The sequence below is a fragment of the Amborella trichopoda genome, chromosome 5, assembly GCF_054954075.1.
Source record: "Amborella trichopoda isolate Santa Cruz 75 chromosome 5, AtrichopodaSantaCruz75HAP2 v2.0, whole genome shotgun sequence".
Taxonomy (NCBI): domain Eukaryota; kingdom Viridiplantae; phylum Streptophyta; class Magnoliopsida; order Amborellales; family Amborellaceae; genus Amborella; species Amborella trichopoda.
In genome coordinates, this window is record NC_142340.1 from 10,531,206 (window position 1) to 10,556,310 (window position 25,105).

At 34.7% G+C, this 25,105-nt stretch overlaps 1 protein-coding gene across 2 annotated transcripts in view; it reads right to left on the minus strand.

The window, feature by feature from the left end:
• LOC18443658 (tRNA synthetase class I (I, L, M and V) family protein) overlaps positions 1 to 11,969 on the minus strand; it is a 78,817-nt gene extending 66,848 nt beyond the window's left edge. For both annotated transcript variants that reach the window (XR_016055945.1, XM_006853840.4), the window contains exons 1-5: positions 11,130 to 11,969; positions 10,539 to 10,604; positions 10,313 to 10,456; positions 2,038 to 2,207; positions 485 to 650 (exon numbers count right to left, since the gene is read on the minus strand). Coding sequence is in view for 1 of the 2 variants with exons in the window: in XM_006853840.4 (XP_006853902.1) it covers positions 485 to 650; positions 2,038 to 2,207; positions 10,313 to 10,456; positions 10,539 to 10,604; positions 11,130 to 11,663 (1,080 nt within the window). In the remaining variant the exon portion in view is untranslated. The remainder of the gene's footprint in view (positions 1 to 484; positions 651 to 2,037; positions 2,208 to 10,312; positions 10,457 to 10,538; positions 10,605 to 11,129) is intronic.
• Positions 11,970 to 25,105: the final 13,136 nt, after the last annotated feature.

Below are 25,105 nucleotides of genomic sequence, written 5' to 3' on the forward strand. Positions count from 1 at the left end.
GATATATAAGTTAGAGCAATTGTTATCAGGAAAACTCAATAAAGAATTAAAAAAAATTTGAGGAAGTACACTTTGCAAGTCTCTACTTTCTACTGACAACAGAAAACACCCACAGGCTAAATTTCTAGCCCAGCTAATTAGGCATGACCCATGGAAAAGCCAATTACTCTCCTTAGCATGCAGATTTAGATTTAAGTATGGCAAGAAATAATAAGTTCAGCAACTTAGGTTATTAAGAGAAAATAATAGATCTCATGGCTCCATAATGTCTAATAATGGAATACATCCAGTAAGCTATATCAGACTTCATATGAACTAAGTTATATCACACACCATATGCATTGATATCATAAAATAGCTTCTGAAAAACATACTCAAAGATTTAAATAGATACAAAAGGATAATGAATCAGTTAAACGAAAGAAATATCCAAAAGTAAGCACAGAGTAAAATGAAGACTTTCAGCTTTGAAGGTAAAAAAAACCTTATGGATTATACTCGAGTTAATGCAAACTCGATAATCGTCCTCTCCAAATGCAGGAGCACAGTGGACAATACCAGTTCCACTATCGTCAGTCACATAATTATCAGAGACAACCCTGAACGCCACATCAGATAGCTCCGAAAAGTAGTCAAACAATGGAACATACCTGAAACATGTTCATTTAGCCTACCAATCAGGTGAAAAAACTTGAATAGCACAGAATATGAAACTGCATGAGTACGCAATTTAATACATGAGATATCAAATATTTCACAGATACAAGGCCAATAAGTTAAAAACACTAGAAGTTCGACCATTATAAAATTATAACTTGATTATTTTTACAAATAGTATTTTAATGGCCAATGATCTGACTCCTAAGTAGGGGTGACAACGGGCTGGGCTTGGCCCGGGCCGCCCGTGGCGCTGGCCCGGCCCTAGTCCCCTTAGGGCATGCCCAGGTTTGACCTGGTCCTGACAAGGCCTGGGCCTGGGCCTGGTCTCGGTCTCTAGCCCTATCAGGGCCGGCTTGGGCCAAATGAAAATAATACAAAGGAACGACACAAAGAAAAGAGGGCCTGGATAGATCGAAACGGGCCGACCTCGGCCCTGGCCCGATCGGGCCCTACCTTCAGGCCCTATTTCCTGGCTCAGGCCCAAGTTTTTTAGGGCCAGGCTGGCCAGGCCACCAGGCCCATTGCCACCCTTACTCCTGAGCTTCATTTGCTTTCTACTCTTTCTTCTTAGAATCCTTTTGGACAGCCTTGTCAATGAAAACTTTTAGGACAAAACCAAAAAAAAAATTAAAATTTTGAAAATGAAACTGAATGTTAAGTACAGAAGAATCAGTAGGGCATTTCAGTAAATCAATCAGTAACAAGATGCAATATAAGCTGAGACAATAAAAATTCTAATCCTAGCAATATAGGTCCAGCCACTATCTTGGTAACCAATAAAAAATTTTCATATTCTGGATATTTCAATCAAAACCCTTGAAATTTGGCCTTGGAATAACAATCAAAGCAGTCGTTAAGGTGCTTGCTCTAGGGTAGAATGCAAGGCATTTGCAACTAAGCACACACAGAGTGATATCAGAATATGAATTCACGTCTGTTTAACTCAACAAATCAATCAACCAATATTACTAATGCACAGCTTTCCCATTCACAAGGCCAACATTGAGATTTATTTAGCTGTCATATTTCAAACCAGACAGAATATGCCCAGCATAAGCACACTGCAAAATATTTCCAAGAAAAGGTACACTAACTTAGTTAAAGTTGATAAATAAATTTCCAGGATTGAATCCCAAGACCTCCCTGAAACAAATGAGGTGTCATATCGAAGGATGAAAGGCCAGGAGATATTCTTTTCATCAAAAAAATAAAAAACTGCAAAGAAAAGGTACACTAACTTGGTTACGTTTGATAAAACAAATTTCCAGGATTTGATCCCTAGACCTCCCTCAAATAAATGGGGTGTCACACCACAGGCTGAAAGGCCAGAAGATATTCTTTTTATCAGAGGAGAAAAATAGAACAAGAAGTGCTCACTTTAAACCAACAAGTGAAGCTCCAGGGAATTTTCCAAGCAACTCAAAAGGACTCCAGTCTGCAATTTGCACCGATCCATTTGGTAAACCTGCGTTAGACTTCTTGCTGGGTAGCTCAGACAGTCGAGATTCTGCAACAATGTAGGTCGAGCCTGTGAACTTGTCTCTAACCTGTTGGTTTGGCAAGTTCAGAGAGATATCCAAGCGAAAAAAGGTTATAAAAATGGAAAGCAATATGTCCCGTGAAATTTAAATGCAAATAACATGAAGCAGGGAAAAAACAATACAAGAGGCAAGGAAAAATTACATCCAACGATCGCATAAACGAAGTTATCCCACAAAGATGAATATGAAGGCTATGGGTGAAGGCTTTCAAGCATGCAATGCAGACTAACCACATATGAATTGTTTCTTAACCCTAAATTGATACACAACATTTTGAATATACAGAGTCAATCACAAGGGAGTTGCATCCCAGTCCCCCAATAATATAACCATCTCTGCTACAAATTATTTGACTACATTCTACTAGGGAACTCAATAGCTGACTAGGCATTACGAAAACCAAGGCCACTCACCAAGTTAAACAGTTAATTCAGAAAAACCCGGATGAGTTATTTACTTAACAAAAAAGTGTTTGGAATGGGATTTGATCACAGGGTGTCACCAAGTCAAGCCACATTATTATATTCTTAAAAAACGCCTACAGTATCACCACAACAGAAAATGCAATTATATGTCAAAACAATGAAAAAGATGATATATACCCAAAATGGGTGCATCCTTAGATTTTCAATTATGAAACTCCATAAATAGGAGAGTCAAGTAGGCTCAAAAAATTTTCAGAGTCAAAAAGGAGATTCTATTCACTCATTAGAGATTTTATTCACTCATTTCGAAAAGGAGATTCTTTAACTTTGAGTACCACACTCCCAAATAATTCCCCCACCCTCTCTTTCCTAAATCTCAAAGTAGATCATTTAAAAACCTTTTTCACCATTTCATCCATCAACAATTCTATTGTTAGTTTTCTTTTGGTGACAGCTTGACGCACGGTCAATAACCCTGAAGCACGGTCGATAGCTTAATGCATAGTCGATAGCTTAAAGCGCAATCGATAGCTTAACGTACAATCGATAGCCTAACACATAGTCAATAGCTTAGCGTACAGTCGATAGCGTAACACACAATTGATAGCTTGGCGTACAGTCGACGCACGCTCGATAAGTCTAACTGACACCTGACTAACGCACGATAGTCTGGCTGACATCCGAAAAGTATAACCGACGCCCAATACGACTATTCCCTATCTTTAATCCTGGAAAAATTCAGCAACAACTCCCCTTGATCGGGATAATGCCTGAAAAATGCCTAAACGCTCCTAATTCCAGTCGGACTCTCATAGGAATCAGAGCCGGATTCGGAGATTATATCACGAAATTGAAACACTCCTAGTACCAGTCGGATTCCCATAGAAATCGAAGCTAGATTCGGTGGTTAAACAAAGTGGGAAAATTAGGCATCTGGAGGCACGAGAGGAGTTCTCTTTCTTCGAAGTATTGATCACCCCCTACCCGATACAAATCCGAGATGCAATAGGGTATATGGTGAACACACCCCCAAAATACAGTCAGATCAATGTCTTCCTGGGTTACTAAGTTGCATGCTCCGAAGCTCGCAAAAATGTCACAGCAAAAGGGCTGATCTCACTCTAAGAATTATGAAACTCCATGGCTAACATCTATGAGTTCATTGTTCATATAAAAGCCTCACAACCCCTCTTCACGAGTCCCTGGTTTCCTCCTTTTTGGCCATCCGCTTCCAAGTTCGTACGACTCTCTTAATGCTCTCTCTCTTCACCAAGGTTTTTATACTAGATAATTTATATTTTAATGGGAAGCTAGATAAGTGTCAAATGGTGAAGGAGGGCAAGAGACACTTGGATAGAGGGTCATGCCAAGTACCAAAGAACATGGCCCATGGAAGCAGAGGGAAAAATAAAGGTGAGGCAACCCGCAACCAGGACCTAAGCACCATTAAATGCAAAGAAGATAAACCAAAAAGATGAGAGGAGAAAAGTGGTGGTCCAAAGATACCATAAGAGCATAGTGGACTATCACCAAACTTAACACTAAACAAGTTTTTCAAACTCAAAATTTTAAAATAAAATTAATATTTATCCCCTTCTTAGCATTCACTTTTCCCAAACTTCTTGTGAAACTCCTTGCACGAAGCAAGCATTAGTGAAATCACAATCCATGAGGAGAAGCTTAACTTATGCATCCTCCAGTGGACATAATATATAAATACTTCAAAAAAGAAACCCCAAATTACACAAGGAAATTTTCAAGGATCATAGTCACTGTAATTTTCACGTCCCCATGGGAATTTTCTCTCCAATTATATTGATCAAAAAGAAAATACTCTCCCCCTTTATGGCCTAATACACCAAATCGCAAAATGAATGCATTCGTTTCTCAAGGTCAAGATTATAGATTCACACTTCTTACCAATACGAAATCACTTGCGTAGCAAGTTTTTATAGGTATGCAAGCTTGCATATAAATACTGTAGGGTAAAGAGAAAATTGATCCACAAAAGTTGTTATTTTAAAAGTTGCAAGCAGTTGAAACTATAAATAGATATTCCAGTTGTCTTCCATAGTGAAAATAAAGATTGCTCATATTAGTCTAGCAAGATAGAAACAATATTACAAGGACAATAGTCAACTATTGAATTATATGAGCATCACATAGCCACCCATCATCACATACACAAAACAAGGTAAGAGACCTCAAGGTTCAACTCTTTCATTGTAACATAGACCATGTGTCACTTTTATGCTAAAGGCATTGGCCATCTTCGAGCAGAGGAAGCACTAAAGACACCTCCCTCTCCATCACGCGAGGAGACACCTGGAGGGATTCACACAAACAAGATGGATGATGACATCCAACTAGCAATGGGAAAAAAAGCCCCAAAGAATTTGTTCAGACAAAACAGTCGTATTTCTGCAAACTTGGAGAGAGGGGCCCCTTGTGATGAGGTTAAAAATCCTATAATATGGATGGCATGGCGTCCACGCCCACCAATAAGGGCCAAACCAAGGGCTGCAAGCCCTTTTAGAAGAACCAATAGAGAATGGTCGTGCTCTCTGAAAGTCCAATAAAGAGTCAATGTCCACGTGGGTCAATAAACAGTCAATGTTCAATAAAAAATGTAATTTTTCTCCCTAAAAAGGGGGGGAAAGAGTTTTAGGGAGTATTCTAAACCCCCAATAGAAAATCCGTAGCCTTTAGGGTGAAAAAAACCCCACAGAAACCACTCTTTTGTGATTTATCGAAAGATCGATAAATTTTTTATTTTTTCGATTTCTTCCCAAATCGAAGGCAATAGTTTGTAGGTGGATTTGGAGCTTCTAATAGTTGATTTTGAGAACTTTTGGTGGCCCAATAGACAAGTTTTGCATTGACATCGATTTGATTTTGATATTTTTAAAATATTATCATATTTGAGGGTTTTGATTTTATTTTACTACAACATATTATGTTATGAATCATGTGTTTTTTCGTTTACTTTTTTTTTTTTTTCTTTTACGATATATTTTTATATTTGTAGTTAAAAGATTGATTTTTTTGGTGATTAATTGAATTTTTTTCTCACTTGGACGATGTTTGGGGTGAGTGGTGGTGATGGTACTCTGTCTCCGGACACTTGCCTAGGAGGCCAGGCACCGAAACCACCTAGGCGTCCGAATCCGTCTTTTTGAGCATTCGGTTTACTATAGTATTTTCTTTACCTCTTTAGTTTCCAAGTTGCTTAGATTTCCTTTCTGTATTTGTTATCCAGAAAATGGTACTTTCATAGTTGAAATAGGTTGTTTAAGTTGGTCATTTTTTGTCTTCGGAGTCATTCTTGGACGAATTAGAGAGCTCGACTTTGAAAAAAAAAACTTGGCATTGATGTTGAAGTCCAACTTCTTCTCGAAGTTATTTGCCTTCAAGTTTCTTTCCAAGGGATTTAAGAAATCATAATAATTGTATGGTGGATTCCAATATATTAAAAAGGGTTAGGCGAGTCCTAGGCGGCCTGGGGGGTCCAGGCCGCCTAGCGCCTAGGCGGCTGCCCAATTGAAAAAAAATAAAAATCCCAATATACCGTATTTCTACAATACAACTTGACCAAAAAAAAAAAATAGAAGTCGAGAAGAGAATTTTGTTAATCCACATTATTAAAACAGTAAACTGTAAAACCATACAAGTGATATAAAAGTCAACACCCAACACAACATAAATATACAGAAATTTAGAAAATATACAGTCTAACAAAAGTCAACACACATGAGTCATAACTCAACACAAGTTACACAACAGTCAACATACTCAACACAATAGTCAACAGACTCAACACTCAGCACCAAGAGGCAAGAGTCTTCAATCATCATCATCATCATCAACAGAAGGAATAGCGTAAGCCTCATCATATGCATCAGAGTCGAGGCCATCATCATCAGAGTCATCTCCCTCTTCAATATAACGCTCATCCTCCTCTGTTTCTTCTAAATCTGCCTCTTCCTCCTCCTCTTCTTCTACCTTCCTCTTACTAATATGTGTAATTTGTGCAGATGAGCCCTAGGAGTCTTGGCTGTTGTACCCTTCTTTTTGTGCTTCTCTGAACTCAAATATTGTATAATTTCCTCCTTGATAGCCTCAGGAACATTTTTACACGGGACAACATCCCCCGTAATACCGGCAAGGTGTTTTTTAAACCGGTAAATGCCCCCATTAGTATCATTTTCACAATAATTACATTTAATATGATTTTTATCACTTGGATTCGGGACATAACCATACTTCCAACCCGGATCACCACTCCAACGACTAGAAGCTGGAGAAGACACTTCCATAGAACAAGGCTTATTTTCATCCTTTTTTGGTTCTTCAAAATTCAAAAGATGTCTAATCTCATCTCGAACTGCTTCAAGAACCTTTGTATAAAAACAACATTGCCTCTAACACCAGCAAGGTGTTTTTTGAATCGGCTAATACCCCCATTGGTATCTTTTTCTCAAAAATTACACCTTATACAATTTTTATCATTTGGTTTTGAATTATACCCATACTTCCAACCCGGATCACTTTTTCTAGGAGTAGCAGAAATAGATCTATGACAAGGATTTTGTTCTCGTTTCTGTTTTACATAACTTAAAAATTGCTTAATCTCCTCTCTGACAGCTTCAGGAACATTTTTACAAGGGGTAACATCCCCCTTAATACCGGTAAGATGTTTCTTAAACCGATTTATGCCTCATTTTGTATCTTTTTCACAAATATTGCATCTAACGCAATTTTTGTCATTTGGATTCGGGTTGTATCCATATTTCCAAACCGGATCTCCACTTTGACTACCTCCTGAAGAAGACATCTCAAAATAAAGCAAGCAATCTAAAAAATGCACTTACTTTGGTTGCTTGAACTCCAAACTTTGAGAAACACTTCGATGATTTGATGATCGATCCAATGAAATGTAGTTTTTTGGAGTTTTTTTTAATCTGAAGGGGCTTCTTGTGGGTTTAGAGTTCAAATGAACCTAAAAGCCATCATTCTTAACCTTTAAATCTTTCAAAATAACAAAACAAACAAAAAAATTCATTTTTTTCAGCCTCTGGGCGGGGTGCAGGCCCTGGGTGGCCGCCTAGACGGGTTCCATACCGCCTAGGCAGCCGCTCAAGGACGGACCGCCCAATTTGACCGCCTAGGCCTAGGCAATGCGCCCAGGCCTTCTGGACCGCCTAGGCGCTGGGCGGTTCGCTTTTTTGAACAATGGTAGATTCCATATAATAAATAGGGCCCCCTTCTTTTAATTACTTGACACCCATTCTTAGCCTTCCCCCCATTCCATATTTTAACCCATTCATGGAGCACACTGTCACTTCATTCAAACCAGCCATGCGTCACAATCACCAAATCTGAGCCCACCTATCTCATCCCACACTTCTTATCCATCTCACCCTAACCACCTACCTACATCATCCTTACTCTCGTTCCATAACCAAACCAACCTTCTCATCAAACCACCCCAACTCCTAGTACTAAACATGCCGTCCTCAAAAGTTAATCTCATCCCTCACAATCTAACACCCCATCAACAGCACTTCCTGATTCGAACTTTATGCCATCCACCATCAAGTACCATCTACCCCAACCCCAAACTCCTGACAACTCAGCCAACTTCCATCTCCCTACTAAATCCTAGTTCCATCTTTATATCTTACAACCATCCCCTATTTTCCATAACAGTCAGCCATCATCTACTGATTCATAAAACTAAACCTAACTTACATTAAGCCATGTATCTCCGAACCTTCCAAACCAAAAAGAACCACACTAATCCTAAATTCACATCCTTCCTCAACCAAACACTAAACCCATCCAAACTTGCATGTCATCTTGCATACCCTAACTCTAGTTCTCCTAACCCAAGGGCACCTATTCCAATCTTGATCTTTGTTTCTCGCAAGCCTTACCATAAATCTAATCTAGCATCCTAAACCCTAACCATCACTCTAGCCTATCAACTTAACCACCAGGGCGGTATCATACTTGTTTGGAATCATACCATCGGTCCCATATTAGATGTTGTGAATGTAAAGTATATACTGATTTTCCGGACGACCTTGAATTTTTACACATTATGCCCCTAATCCCAAAACCAAAATTAAGTATCTTGAACTCAAGCCTCAAGCTAAAGAAAATGTAAGGAACTAAAACAAGCAGAAATGATTCCGACAAGCAATAGAACTGGATGTTTGATAAAGAGGAACAACTTATCCCATGGCTCCTGTCTCCCCATTGATCTACAGCTTCCTCTACTTTGCCTCCTCCTTTCCATAATCAGTTAGTTTCCCTCCTCTCCCTTGTTGGGAAGAGGGAAAGGGGAGAGAGGGAAGTTAACATAGGCTTTCCCTTGCTGTCTTTTACTCCTAGAATGTCTTCATTATGCCAGCCAGAGAAGGTTTTGAGCCAAGCCTCTCCTATTCACACCTTCAACTACACCTCTCTACCACAGTTACAAGCATTTAATTCAACCTTCAGATCAGAAAACCTTCCCAAGCAACAATCACAGTTAGACAAAAGAACCTTAATCCACTCATTGCTCCTCCCCGAAACCATGGGTCATCCCAAGAGCAAATATGGCCCTTTGCCAAGCTCTCTCGTCAGCGCCACAGATCAGCACTCATTGGTCAAGTACCTCAGATTTGGCTGTCCCAAAACAAGGAGTTACAAGAATGGCTCTCCTCACCCCAGAGTTCTCTGGTACAAACCTTCAAGCCACAGCCCCGCTAGCCCCCTCCTTTTCATTCTCTAACTTCCCGTTCTCCCCCAAATATTTTATACTTATTTTTTGGTTTTACGGTTTAAGCACACAGTCTGTGCAATGCCTAAGCCCACAACTCGTGGGTTTTTGTAAGAATACTTAATATTAAGTCATCGATTCTCTATGAAAAAGACAACATAGGGCTCTCTAAACAGATGAATAAAAGTTAGAATAAAAAGCATACACCAATTATAGACCTTCTTTTTCCATTTCGAAATTTTAGAAGCGCATGACAACTATTTCATTTCCTCTCTTGCTAGTATTCAGCTTGCTTACAGTAGTATTCTTTATCAACTGGATAACAGTGCTAAATCACAGTGTTCGACTACTCAGGGGAGCCAACCGGGACTCGCCCAAGTAGCCAGGTGGCGAGGCCGAGCAAATTTGGTGCTCAAGCTTGGGGATATTAAAAAAAATTCAAAAAATATAAAATAAATAAATAAATTTATATGTAATATGGTTTTTTTATATTTTCTATCATTTTGGCAAAAAGATTGGAAAGTATTTTAACAATGAATAAATATTTTTACATTTTCCTTTTTTTATTATTTCTAAAATACCCCTGGTGAAAATTTGATTTTTTTCAAATTCATTTTTTTCACTACTTTTTTACTTTCATTTAGATTTTTTTTTACTTTAAACATATTTTCCATATTTTTTGGGATTTGTTTTGTATTTTTTATTCTTTTTAACACTTTTTGGCCTGGCCAGACTACCCAACTCGAGCCAAGTAACTTGAAACTCAGCCTGAGTTACTCCGGTTACTCGGGTTCAACCCACGGCGGAGTTCCGTCCACGAGTCGTAGTTTCCTACACTGCTAAATCACTCTATAAGAAATGAAAATGAGGCTTATAATATCACATAAGCTAGTATCACAATGAAGAACATAAACACTGACCTTTACATAGGTCAGATTTGCATTGACACAAACGCAAAGGTTACTTGGTAGAGTCCAAGGTGTAGTGGTCCATGCCACAATAGCTGCTTTATCAGGATCGCCAATTACCGGAAAAGCCACCATTAATGATGGATCATGAACATTCTGTAATGATTATATATGTTAATGGGACATAAAAGCATAAAGATCAATTTAGAAATAACAAGAGATAAAAGCATAGCATTACCTTATAGTTCAACCCACATTCAAAGTTTGAAAGTGGTGTTTTGCACCCAGTGCTGTAGGGCATAACCTGAAACATGAACATGTCAAGCCAGTCAATATATATGTCAAAATAAAATCAAGACAGTAAAGGTGGTGTAAAGAATATTGAAAAATCCATGTGAACGCATGGATTACAACATGATAAATTAGATAAACTAAGGCCAACATCCACTGGTTTCAAAAGTTAGAAATGACAAGCATGCAACAACAGGTCCTGCAGAGTTACTGATTTAAAAGAGAGATAGAGAGAGAGAGAGAGAGAGCAAAGGTCCTGCCCAGTTCTTATTGGTGCATTCAATTGAAACTCTCAAAATTTCGGCTTTCCACATTGTATGTGCCTAAAACACTTTCATTATCGATATTTTAGCTCTCCAAATTGCTTGTGCCTAAAACAAATTTAGTTATCAAAGGAAATGTAAAATGCATTGCAGCGCGTATAGAAATGCATATAACCCTAAAGCACATGAAGAGTAAAGAATCGGAAAAATCAAACCCAATTCAACGGGTAATAAACAATTAGAGAAAAATCAAACCAACAACAAATGAACTATACCTTGAAACCCCTATATACCAGATCCTTCTCCCAAAGCTGAGCAAATATCCACCAAACTGTCTCCATAAATTCCAAATCCATTGTTTTGTAATCATTCTTGAAATCAATCCATCTTCCAGTCCTTGAAACCACCTTCTCCCACTCTCCCACATAGCGAGTAACTATACTTCGACACTCCTCATTATACTTGTCAATCCCCATTTCCAAAACATCATTCCTGCTCGTAATTCCAAGCTTTTTATCGATCTCATGTTCAACAGGCAATCCATGGCAATCCCACCCGAATCTTCTAGTCACATGGTAGCCATTCATCGACTGGTATCTGGTAACAATGTCCTTGATAGTACCAGCAAGGATGTGGCCATAATGAGGTAAACCAGTAGCAAATGGAGGGCCGTCATAGAAAATGTATTCAGGCATATTCTCTGTAAGCTTGAGCTGAGTCTCAAAAGCTTTGATCTCTTCCCAATAGGCCACAATCTTCTCCTCGTGTTTAGGGAATGAGAAATCCTTGCCTTCACAAACCTCCTCCATGGCTGGGGCCTTTTCTTTATTAGAAAGAGAGGAGCTCGGATAGGTTCCGATTGACCTCAAAATTGAACGAAAGGAGCTCGGATAGGTACCGATGGACCTCGCGAATTGAAGGAAAACTGCTATGATGTGAAGCTTTAGAATACTGAGTATAGGGTGTTGTTTGGATGGAATGGAGAGAAGATTCAGAGCCTCTGTTGCAGTTCACTCGTTTCTTGCGTATGAGGAACACAAGCTCTGAATCTTTTTAGGGTTTTGCTTCGGGCAGCTCTAGGGTTTTGACTCAGAAGTTAAGCGCCGCCCACTGCGGTGAGCAATGGAAGAAGAAATGCTTTAAAAAAACAAAAACAGTGTAACGGGAACGAACTGCGCATTTGCTCCCTTGGATTTGGACCGTTGACGAAACGTGGTGCCAAAGAAATGAATGGACATTGGTTCGACCGTTCACGGAACGTGGTGCCAAAGAAATGAATGGACATTGGTTCATTTATTTAAATAGGAAAAAAATTATAAGGTGGACTTAGAGAAGGTTGTTTTTGTGATGGAAATCCCTCGAATCAGCCTCAAGATTCATAGACGTTAAAAAAAAAAACCAAGAGTTTCATCTTCTAACATATTATCTGTACTGTCTATTTTCAAGACTTTCAAGTATTTTTAGATTTGTTTGAACGTCATTGTATGTAGAACTCTTTTGTTTGAAAAGATCACTATAATTTTATTACTCAATCACCCCAACAGTTACATTGAAAAGATCCCTAAGGTCTTTACTTCTGAAATATATACTAAAAGAACTTTTAAATTCAAAAGTGATTATGCAATCAAAATCGAAGAAAAAACCAAATCTATCTTACATATTGAGACTACCAAAAATTTATTAAACGAATATTGTATTGAAGAATTTAAGAGAAAAAAATATAATTATCTTCATATTGATCTTGTTCAAGTTGGTATTAGACCTTTAACCAGGGTTGGGCTTCAAACTGCTAACATCTTATGCTTAAGAGATAGTAGACATAGACAATTCATGGACTCTTTAAACCTACTTATGATCTCAAATAAATAATTGATAGAGTCAATAAAAAATAAATAATCTCTAAAATGAGACTACTATTTCTGAGCTGAGGTTTAAAATAAGAAATTTAAAAGAAGAATTGCAAGCTCATAACAATAGAATTACTATTCTTGAGACTTCTGGTTTAGAAAATCTCCAATCACTTGATAATCTAATAAATGAATTTGAGAATACACAAAATGAAGATGAGACTGTTAACATAATTGAAAAAATTGATCTTAAACAGCTAAATTACATTAACATGATAAATAAAGTTATTACTAAAAAATGGCATACCAAAGTTACAATTGTTGTCTCCAAATAATACAGTTTTTCAGCCATAGCCCTCATTGATTCAGGTGTTGATCTCAATTGTGTTGACATTATCTCGTCAAGATTATTCGATAAGACCACTCAAGTCTTAAATACTGCTAATGGCAAAAGACTTTTTTATCAATTATAAGCTTTCCGAAGCTGTTGTTTGCAACAATGGAGCTTGTTTCTTGATGCCATTTATTATGGTAAAAGGTCTAGCTCAAGAAATAATTTTAGGAACTTCTTTCCTGAGTCTTCTTTATCCCATAAAATCTATAGACTCCTCAGGAATTTAATCTGAGATCCAAGGTCATAAAGTTAAGTTTGAATTTATTGACAAACCAAAACTAAAAAAAATCAATCAAGTTATGGTTTTAAAAAGAAATAAAGAATCTTTCCTCCATACGCTTAAACACGATATATTAACCAAACAAATACAAGAAAAGATTAACAGCCCCTTAGTCCAAGACAAAATTGTACAATTTAAAAACAAGCTTGTAAAGGAAATTTGTGCTAAAATCCCAAATGCTTTTAGGGAAAGAAAAAAAAATATTGCTGAATTACCTTACGAGCCTGACTTCAATGAAAAATTCATCCCTACAAAATCAAGGCCTATTCAAATGAATAGCCGCCTCTTAGAAATTTGTAAAAAAGAGATCCAAGATCTTTTTAATAAGAAACTTAGAAGCTCTTATTCACCCTAGAGTTGTCTAGCTTTTTATATTGAAAAAGCCTCTGAAAAAGAAAGAGGAGTATCAAGACTTGTTATTAATTATAAGCTTTTAAATAAAATCTTGAGATGGATTAGATATCCAATCCTTAGTAAGAGGGATTTACTTAATCAACTTTATGAAGCACAAATATTTTCAAATTTTTATATGAAATCTAGATTCTGACAAATTCAAATTACAAAAAAATATAGATATAAAACCACATTTACTGTACCATTTAGACATTATGAGTGAAATGTAATGCCATTTGGATTAAAGAATGCTCCCTCTTAATTCCAACACATTATGAATGATATATTCACACCATTCACCCAATTTATGATTGTTTATATTGATGATGTGTTAATTTATTCTGATCAATATAGCAACATTGGAAACATCTCACAATCTTTTAGCGGGTAATTAAAAGTGTAGGACTAGCCCTATCTGGAAAGAAAATTCAATTATTTCAAACAAAATTTTGATTTTTAAGTCACAATATCCATAACCATTCTACCATCCCCATAGGTAGGGCAATCAGTTTTGCATAACATTTTCTTAATGAAATTAAGGATGTAGCCCAATTACAACGATTTTTGAGAAGTCTTAATTATATTTATGTCTTTTATAAAAATCTTGCAAAAGACGGTGCTATACTTTATGACCACCTAAAAAAAACTTCTCCAGAATGGGGGGGAAAACATACTTTAGCTATTCGTAAAATAAAGCTTAAAGCAAAAGAACTACCATATCTTGCAATTCCACATCTTAAAGCTTTCAAAATTATAGAAATTGATGCGTCTGAAATTGGTTTTGGAGCTATTCTAAAGCAAAAAATGTTTGATTGAAAAAATGAACAATTAGTAAGATTTATGTCTCAAAAGTGGAATGATACTCAAAAAATTATTCTACAATAAAAAAAGAAATCCTCTCTATTGTTTGTTGTGTTTTAAAATTTGAAGATGATAGTTTTAATCAAAAGTTCTTAATCAGAACAGGCTGCAAAGCAGCCAAAGATGTTAAAATCTTCGTATCAAAACATATATTTGCAAGATGATAGGCCATACTAGCCAGCTTTGATTTTCATATCCAACATATTGTCAGAAATACTAACTCTTTACTTGATTTTTTAACACGAGAATTCCTACAGGGCATCCAAGGGAAAAGAACTGACGAAAATTCCAGGCGAGACCTCAAGACAGGTCAACCTTAAAGAAAATAGTCTTACTACATCTAAAGACTTAATACAATCTACTGAAAATTCAAAATATTGGGAAAAATCATATCTCCCTATTATGACAATTGATAAAATTCACCTTCATCTCAATCTAGATGAAATCGTAAAAAGTTCTCTAGTCAATCATATGCATCTAAGAGATGAGTTCAAACCACAACTCTTTTACGAAACAATCATAAAGGAAACATGATCCGTATAAATCATCCGGAGATACAGGGGACATAATATTGTTGCTTATCCTAAATTTAGAATAAAGAAAATTCTGGCCTACAAGGACTGGGGATTTGATCCCCTTAAGCCTCGATATTTTAAACAAAGCTACTCTAAAATCAAGAGTTACAATTATTATGATTATATTGAAGCATGGGAAAAGACTCTATTACTTCAAAATAAGCAGAGTACCCCTAGTTGGTTTATCATGTTCAAGCTTAATGAAGCCCTTCAAGAAATTCCTTCATGGTTCAAAAAATGGATGTTATACTGAGGTTCTGCCCCAGATATTGATCCTAAACCTTTACAATGTTCATTGTCTAAATTCCAGGTAGCTAATAAAAATTGGTCGAAACTTGAAATATTAATCCGTTTTACCACTTTATATGAAATCCCATGGATACTCAGATAAACCTATTCCATTACCGAAGATGATGAAAATTGGGACTATATTCACCATCTAGAAAGAAATGTATAAATAAAATGGTGGGACAACTTTGATATCATAGACTTAATCCTTGAAACTATCAAAATTATTAAGATCAAGGTTAATACACCAAGACTTGATCAACCGACTGGTACTGCCTCATATTTAAGGCTCATACAATTCGAAAATCCTAAATTATCAAAGGAAGGGCTTTGAAAAAAGCTACTATCTATGTTTGACGATGAAGAAGATTTCATATTTATAAGCAAAGACGATAGAGATCAAAATGAAGATGATAGTGCTGGAATTTTGCCACCACTCAATTAATGGGCCGAAACAACTCCACCAAACTCCAGGACACGTGGCCCACCAAAATACTTTTACTAAAGTAAAAACTTTTCATCCTACGGCTCATATCTTACCGACAAAAATCAAAAGGACAAAGGATATTATTCTTAAACTTTCTACGTGGCAACAATCACCGACACTACCGACAATCACTATCCTTCACCTTTCCACGTAGAAGATTATAGATGGACCGACATTCCCAGATGAATAAAACTAGACTAAAAGAAATTTGAAGTCCGAGGTTATAAGAGGAGGATCTCCGCCTCTGGAGAAGACATCGCAGGGGAAGAGTTCACTCAGTCTTCTCTCCTCAATCTATCTGTCTTTCTCTCTCTCTCTCTCTCTCTCTCTCTCTCTCACAGATTGTAAAAAGGTCTTAAATGTGTTTAGTGTTTAGAAGATTGGTGTGCTGGTGTGGTTTGCTAGTGTAGTTTCTATCTGATATAAGTACTTCGTTTTCATATTTGTAATTTGTATTAATCTTAATATTACTGTCTTGGCTTTAATTCCTTATTTTATTTGTCATTTAATGTTATTTTATGTCAATTTTGAATTCCAAACTCTTTTTTTTTACAAGATCACAATGATTTTATTACTCAATCACCCCAACAATTACATTGAAGAGATGATAAACACAACAATTAAAAGGATAAGGAATTGATCATCAAAGATGAAGTTAATATTTCATCCTTAGCCAGCGACTCTGCCATCTCATTCACTGCCCTAAAAACATGATTGAAAGCCACTACTTTATTGTGACAAATATCCAAAGCTTCCGATCAAAACCTTTTCAAGCTCTAAGGTGGCTTTACTAGATCTAGACATTGAGTTGATACATTAAGAGAATCCCATTCCACCAACCATGCGAATTGATCACAACGATCCTTTAACAGCTTTGAACCTTGAAGCATATATAACATTTCTACTTGATTTCCACAAAAAATGATTATCTCTACACCCTGATAATCTCTAATCACATGACCAAAACCAGCATGTCTTGGGTTTCCCAGAATTACCATCAAAATTCAACTTAAAACATCGAGGACTATGTAGGATCCATTGACATCGAATTATCAGTCTAGAAATCCGTTGATGTAACAAACTCTTCACATTCAGCCAGATATTTGAAACCCTAAAACCTTCTTTCGTAGAAAGAAACCACAATCAAACATTTTGAAAAATCTTATCTAGAACTTTACATTTCATAATTGGGGGGAAACAATAGATTTTCATATCATTGCTAGGTTTTGTGGCACTAGAAACGTATTTTCGGCATAGTTTTGAGGTGAATAGTACTACAATATTAAAAAAAGAGTAATGATCCTATAGGACCCTCTCCCACCCATGTGTGTAAGACCTCAAAAGATTACCATTAAAGTGGGCACGGATCTCTAGAAAAGTTGTCACATAGGTGTGGGACTTGATTTTTCTATAGATATGTACCAAATTTAATAGTGATCATTTGGGGTCCTGCACACATGGGTGAGGGAGGGTCCTATAAGATCATTTCTCTCAAAAAAATATGTCCTTTTATATTTAAAATTTTAGGTTTCTTTTAAGAATTTTGTAGTTATCATCATTTAGATTTTCAATCTTAAAATTTTAGATCCAAAACCCATATGTAAAATAGATTTTGGATAGAGAACTCATTTAGATAGGTGAAATGGGGATGGAGACCTTATCCCAAATTAAATTCTGTTTCCAGGTCTACATTATTAGAGAGGCGATTAACATATGCAGACGTGTGTGTGGGTTTCTCTAAGTCAACATACTCATCTATTCACATGAATCTCACCCTAAATTCTATCTCAATCATGAATTTTTGGTTCTTTAGGATTTTAGGGATACACACCCTTTATTTAGATTTTGGCAAGGTTGCTTTTTCCTAGCATCCATTTAAAAGATAACATGTTATAATCAAGCCCCTGACTCACATAATACTTCTCCAAAAAAATAAGTGGTTATAGAGGGCAGAGAGCATAGTGATCACCAGGCAAAGAGAGGGAGAAAGAAGCATGGTGCATCTAGAAGAAGCATTTGAAATGGAAAGATATGATAGTATAATTTAAGGATAGTAATACTAATGTTACATGTAGTAGATGAAATTTGTAAAAACTTAAGTCGAGTTTTAAAAGTTATATTTTGAACTTTGAACCTGAACAATAGTGCACTTTCAGCTACCCAGTTTTATATACAACAAGGAGGGCTGATTGTAACCTCTTTGTGAACGAGATAACAATTCAATTGCATGCTTTTTGCATGACATAACATTTAGAATCTAAGAAAACTTACTACAAATTTGAATATACACATAGAATCACTGCACCTTAGTCATAGTTTTGTGATGGTTTATTTTCAATTTTTCTACCGGTTTGATGTTGACAATATTGAATTACTTCTTCTTTTGTTTATGACCTCTAGGGGGGTATAATGCCTTAGTAAACAAACCACCCCGTACATGGGGCTAGAGCAGTTCAACATTAGCAACATCAAACCTCCCACACATTAATGTAGCCCAAATACAAGGGAGTTCGATATCACTAATATAAAACTATCCTATACTTAAAAAAAGGTTCGAGTGTGGTGCGGTTCAATATCAGCAATATCAAATTGCCCATTCTTCAGCTAGATTGGTAGAAGGACGGTCGATGTTTTTCCGCCCTAAAGGTCACCCAAAAAAAAATGATTTATTGATGTTGCCAGCACTGAACCATGAGCAAAACTAGAATAAAAAACTACCAAAAAGTAGGACCTAAGTATAAAAATGAGAAAAATATGGACCACGAGGTAATTCAACCATTATTTTATGTTTTGTTCCTAAACTTTCCTAGAATCTACATAAGTGATAGTAGTAAATTGCTCAACCTGAAAAAGTTGTGAAGTTTGAGTGCATGTGCTACACTTTCTTAGTGAGAAAAATTTACAACCTATCATGAGACAAATAGCCCTTTTCTATGTCAAAGTTGTGATTCCATTTTGTAGTCATTAGTTAAATATGTTCAGAAAAAATGGATTTCTTACCACATGAATACCTAGATCTTAGTGTCAAAAAATCAAACAGTTTGTGTGTAATCTTCATGTGAGAAATCTTAGAATGTAAATTTCTCATGCACTTCTCAAATACATATGGAAGATTTTCTTTTTTAGGACTAGATTGAATAGTTATTTCACCATAATTTAGGCTCTCATATATGTTTCTAGCTATGTCTTGCTTGAAGTAACAAATGCACATTTTGCTCTAATGGGAGCATATAGCCGTTTTTCATTTCAAGCTCAAGTGGAACTTGGCTTTTAGGCATTTGATGATAAGATAAGATATTTGGGGAATATCATACACTAGGTATGGGTGTAGCATTGGATGCTTGGATGCAATATTGTTAGATTCGCTCTTCTTTATGGTCTAAAAGGGAAGTGTTTGGGGGTCTTCATTGTATTCAGGGGAAATCTTTGGATAAAATTTAAAAATAAAAAGTAAATTTTTTTCAAAATAGTATGTACGATCGGTTGCTTTTCTAACTTTTAATATGAGAAGTATATTTTGTAAGAATATCATGGAAGTGCTTTTTTAAAATAGGTTAGATCAAAGTGCTCCCATCATAGAATATTTTATAATTGTATTCAACAAATTTTAGACACTTAGGGTATGTTTGGTTCGTGCGTAAATATTTCTGACATATATAAATACTTTATCATTGTAATGATGTTTTTTATTATTAGAAGGGGTGTGACATCACCCAAATTGAACATTAAATGCCACTAATGCGCACATGTAGGTGATGTCACATCCCTTCTAATGGTAAAACATACCCGTACTAAAAAATGCTCTATGCACAAAACAACGGTATATGAATGTCCAAACTTTGTTTAGTACAATTATAAAATGTTAATGTGAGTACCCTAGCACAACTTTTTTAAAATTTGATATGATAGAGGTTTAAGATTTAATGGCACTTTTTTTAATATATTGGAGGTAGTTACAAAAATCTTACTAATATATTCTCCCACTTTTCTTTGGGGGGGAAAAAGAGTGATTTTGCATTGGAATAATTTATTTAATACTTGTTTTTATATTTTTTAAAACAAAAAAATGTTTAAGATGCGAATCGTTTAGCAAAATAGGAATTAATAGTTTTATTTTTATTTGTCTTTTTTTTAATGGGAAGAAGTGGAGGGAAAGTCCTATTTCCTAAACAATTATTGTTTTCCCTAGCAAGCAAAAGAAGACCAAGTGACGCAAACGAAACTAATTAGTGTTTAAAAAGCTATTTTTTTAGCAAAAGAGGAATTTATTTTTGGAAAAAAAAAATGGTCTTAGAATGCAAAATCCTCTTTTTTTAAAGCAGATGTTTTTTTTTAGGGAAATGCCATTTTTTTTTTTTTAATAAAGTGGATTTATTTATTTATTTAAACTAAGATGTTGTTTGGATATATTTAAATACATTTTCATAAATATTTTTCCATGGAGATGACACATTTCTAGTGTTTGGACAGAAAAGTATTGCCACCAAAAATTATTTTCCTCATTTCAAACTTAAAATAAGGAAATCTAAATCCTTGCCTTTTACCCTAATAATAAAAACCACCCACTTTAAAAATACAATTAATTATGCCAAAACACCTCCACAAATAGAGAGAAAAAGTATTTCAACTTTAAAGCTTTGTAGAGAGAGTATTTTAAAATTTTAAAAAGGGAAGCTATGCCTAATTTTAGTGAAAGAAACTACATGAAAAGTTATAGAGAGAAATTACTTCAAAATTGTTATAGAAAGAGACTATCTCAAATTTTAACTTTTAGAAAGAGAAAATATCTTAAATTATATAATATGTTAGAGAGAAAAAGTACCTAAAAAATTATAGGGAGATAAACTATCTCAAAATTTATAGAGAGAAACTATCTCAAATTTGAAGCTTTAGAGAGACAAAGTACCTAATTTTTTAAGAGATAAGCTATCTTAAATTTTAAGTTTTAGTAAGTGAAACTATCTTTTCGGATTGAGAAAGTGCTTGAAAAGTTTAGAGAATAAAACTGTCGCACAATTTTTAGATGTATAAACTATATAAAAAATTTAAGAGAGAGAAGATATCTCAAATTTTAAGTTCTAGAGAGAGAAACTATCTTAAAAATTTTAGACAAAGAAAATATCTCAAAATTTTTAAATAAAGAAACTATCTCAAATTTTAAGTTTTGGATAGAATAAATACCTCGAAAGTTTTTAGAGAAACTATCTCAAAATTTAAGTCTCAGAGAGAGAAAGTATTTTAAAATTGTATAGAGAGAAACTATACCAAATTTGAGAGAAGAAAACTATCTCAAAATTTAGAGATAAATTATCTCAAATTTTAAGTTTTAGAGAGAGAGTACTTGAAAATTTGTAGAGAAAAAAACTGTCTAAAATTTTAAGTTTTAGAGTGAAGGTACCTAATTTTTTTAGAGAGACACTATCTCAAAAATTTTAGAGAGATATATTTTCTCAAAATAATAGAGAAAAAACCACCTCAAATTTTAAGTTTTAGAGAGATAAAGTTCTTAAAATCTATTAGAGAAAGAAACTATCTTAATTTTTAAGTTTAGAGAGAGAGTTTCTTAAAATTTTAGACAAAAAACTAAATAAAATTTTAGAGAGAAAAACTATCTCAAAGAGAAAGTACTTGAAATTTTTTAAAGAGAGAAACTATCTCAAAACTTTTAGATAAACTACATCAAATTTTAAGTTTTATAGAGAGAAAGTGCTTGCAAATTTTCAAAGATCGAAACCATCTCTAAATTTTTAAAGGGAGAAACTATTTCAAACTTTAAGTTTTAGATAGAGAAAATACATAATTGTCTCAAAATTTTCGAGTTTTAGAGAAAGAGAGAAAGTATCTTAAAATTTTAGATAGAGAAACTATATCAAATTTTAGATAGAGGAACTACCGGAAAAATTTTAGAGAGAAAAACTATATCAAAGTTTTAGAGAGAGAAACTATAACAAATTTAATAAAAGAATGACTTTATAATAAATAATACAATTAAATGCCTCTAAAAAACTAAAACAAAAAACAAAAAGCCATGAAAATGTTATGCATCCATGTACCATACTACTATCCAAACAACATAAATCTATTTTATAGGAAATGCTTTTCTCAGGAATATATTTCAAAGGAAATAGATTTTTCTAGACAATCCTTTTCCGTGGATCCAAACGGCCCCTAAGAAGGTTGCAGACTTTTTCTTTTTAAGGTGAAAATGGTCTTAAAGGTGAAATTTTTTGGCAATACATTTGTTTATTTTTATTTTTAAAAGAAAGATGGCCTTAAGTGTCCCCCTTTTCTAAAAAGAAAATGGTTTTTTAAAAAAGCAAATTCAGTTTTTGAGACAATAAAAAAAGTGCAAAACTATGTCTAAGAGATCAATAAAGCAATGGTCCCCCAATGAAAATGATTTTTTTTTAAAGCAAGGTAGATCATTTTTTTAAAAGCAAAATTGTCCTTTTTTTTTAAAGCAGAAAGCTAAGAAATGAATTAAGAAGTTCTATTGCTCCAATGTTAAGAAGTTCTATTGCTCGAATGAATTAATAAAGTTTTTTTAGCACGCCAAAATGGTAATCCAAATACTGAAATGAAGGTAATTAAAGTGTGTAGTGTTTCTTTCTTTTTTTGTAAAGGTGAAGAATAAGAGACAAAATATTAGTCTTCAGGAACAAAACGAGAAGCCCCTACCAATTCAAACTTTTTTTTATTCCCTTTGGATTTTAAATGGCTGTGGTTTTGATAAGCCTGCGGCCCTATTTATTGAGATAGGGTTGCAACCATCTGCTCCGTCCATTTATTTGGACGGTGCAAAATGGGGACCCAATAAAAATATAGCAATGAAGCTTCCTAACGCGTTGGTTAATTCTTGATGAGAACCCTTTTTGGGAGACAAAAAGGAGGAGAGAGAAAGAGGGGAGAGAGGTGAGATAAAAAGTAAATATGTAGAAATTTAAAAAACCCCCAAATTCTCTCTCTCTACTATTGGAATCAAGCCTTCTATCTCTCTCTAAAACTAGAATTGAATGTTGATCCCAACTTTTCAGCCCATGTAGAATTTTAAGAACCCCCAAAACGCTATCTCATTCACAAACCCCTCCATCCTCTATCTCTCTCTCTAAAACTAGAATTGAATGTTGATTCCAACCTTTCAGCCCATGTGGAATTCTAAGAACCCCCAAAACGGCCTCTCATTCACAAACCTCCTCTAACCCCTATGTCTTGAAATGGGTGACTCAAGGCATTAATTTTTTTAAAAAATATCTTACTTTTATTCTGCAATATCTTGTTGTTAAAATAATGCTCCTAGATACAACACATGATCCTTATTTTTACTATTAAGTGAAATAAAAATTATCTAGGGCCTTTAAACTAACTTCCACTATAAGTTTTAGCACAAAATACAATCTTAAAAATTTACAGAAAATAAGAAATAATAATAAAAATTAATTGAAACTATTGGGAATGCTTACTGGAAGGTGCCTGGAGTTATCCGTTAGGACTTGGTACACGCTACACTCGATTCTTTAGTTGATGATGTATTTTACTTCTTTAAGAGTTGTTAGAAATTCTGAGATAGAGAAGCTTTGTAGGCAATACTTCTTTCTCTAAGGTTTTAGATAATGCAAAGATAAATTATGATTTATAGAAACCCTATGGGAACAAACTAAGGTAGAATCTATGAGTTGATATCTCTTTAGGTTGGGTTTCTTTATTCAAAATACAACAAACATTTGCTTAGCGTTTCTCTATAGCACATCTTATATTTTTTTTCTTTACCACAAAATACAGAGGAGAGAGAGAGTGACGTGCCTCCCTGTGGGTCAAGAGAGGGGAGGCCTGTGATTAAAAAAAATTGAGAGTGAGAGAAATCTAGGATGGGAAAAGAGAGGGAGTAAGTGCATGAGATAAGGGGTTCACATAGGTCTAAATAAAAAATGAAACATATCTCCTAATTTAAATGTGATTCAATATAAGTTGTCTTATCCAATTTCTAACTTGACCTGTAGGATAATTAAAAAATCTATGCGGGTGAAAGAGATTTAATCAAAGCAATCCATAAAAAAAAATAGCTAGCATGATTTTAGGTTTAACTTGACCTTTAGGAAAATTATGAAATCTATGCCATAAAAGATATTTAATCAAATCAGGCATCATGATTTTAGGTGGAAAGATAAGAACTTATTCTTTTTAGAAATTGAACAAGTCGAATTTATATTTAAAATTGAAATACAATCCATATTTATCACAGATCTTCTATGATGATAGGAAACCAAATCTATTTTGAATTCTATTTCATGTCTTAACTTATTTAAAGTTTGAACCCATCAAGTATAAAAAACAATTGGGGCTTGCCCCCTTTTTCCACAAAAAGTGATGTGCCCACTTTTTGTTTTAAGAAAAAAAATAAGAATTTAGGGTGACCCCTAGGGTGGCACGTGGTCCCCAAACTAAAAAAAACACACTGGGCCCGGATCCTTGATTCCACATATGTTATTTTATATTATGAAATTTTAGAAATACTCTTTTAATGAATAATATGGTAGAAATAATATTTTAAAATTTTTAAAAATATTTAAAAATTGAATAAATATTTATTTACAATACCAAAATAAAATATATTAAGAGTGGATAAGTACCAATGAGTCAAAATAAGTGACAATAATGATACTTCACTCGCCTAAAAGACTATGATCTAGTACTATTTTCTTATCCAATCCTCTAATACCCATGACCCACAGTCTCAAAATAGGGTTTTATGATTGAATTGTAAAAATTAAGTAATAAACAGTGAGACCATGATCCTAGAATGTAGATTTCAATTCACCCCTTTAAGAGCAATTTTAGCACTCGTCACTATAGTGCAAAAGTGACTCTCTCTATGTATATGTACATGTGTCCTTCTGCTTCCCAGTAATGTGGATGTCATGTGTGCATATCGTGCAGAAGCTTGTTGAGGCTTTGACCCTTGTTCTCACAAGCAATGTTGTCAAATTTGCTTTGGTTTGGCATGTAAAATGAAACAATCCGGTGATTTGAAGGAAGACTTCGGTCTTTTTTAAAAAAACAATTTTTTTTTTAAAAAAATATTTTTACAAGTGAATTTTTTTAAAAAGCAAAAAACTAAAAAAAAATAAA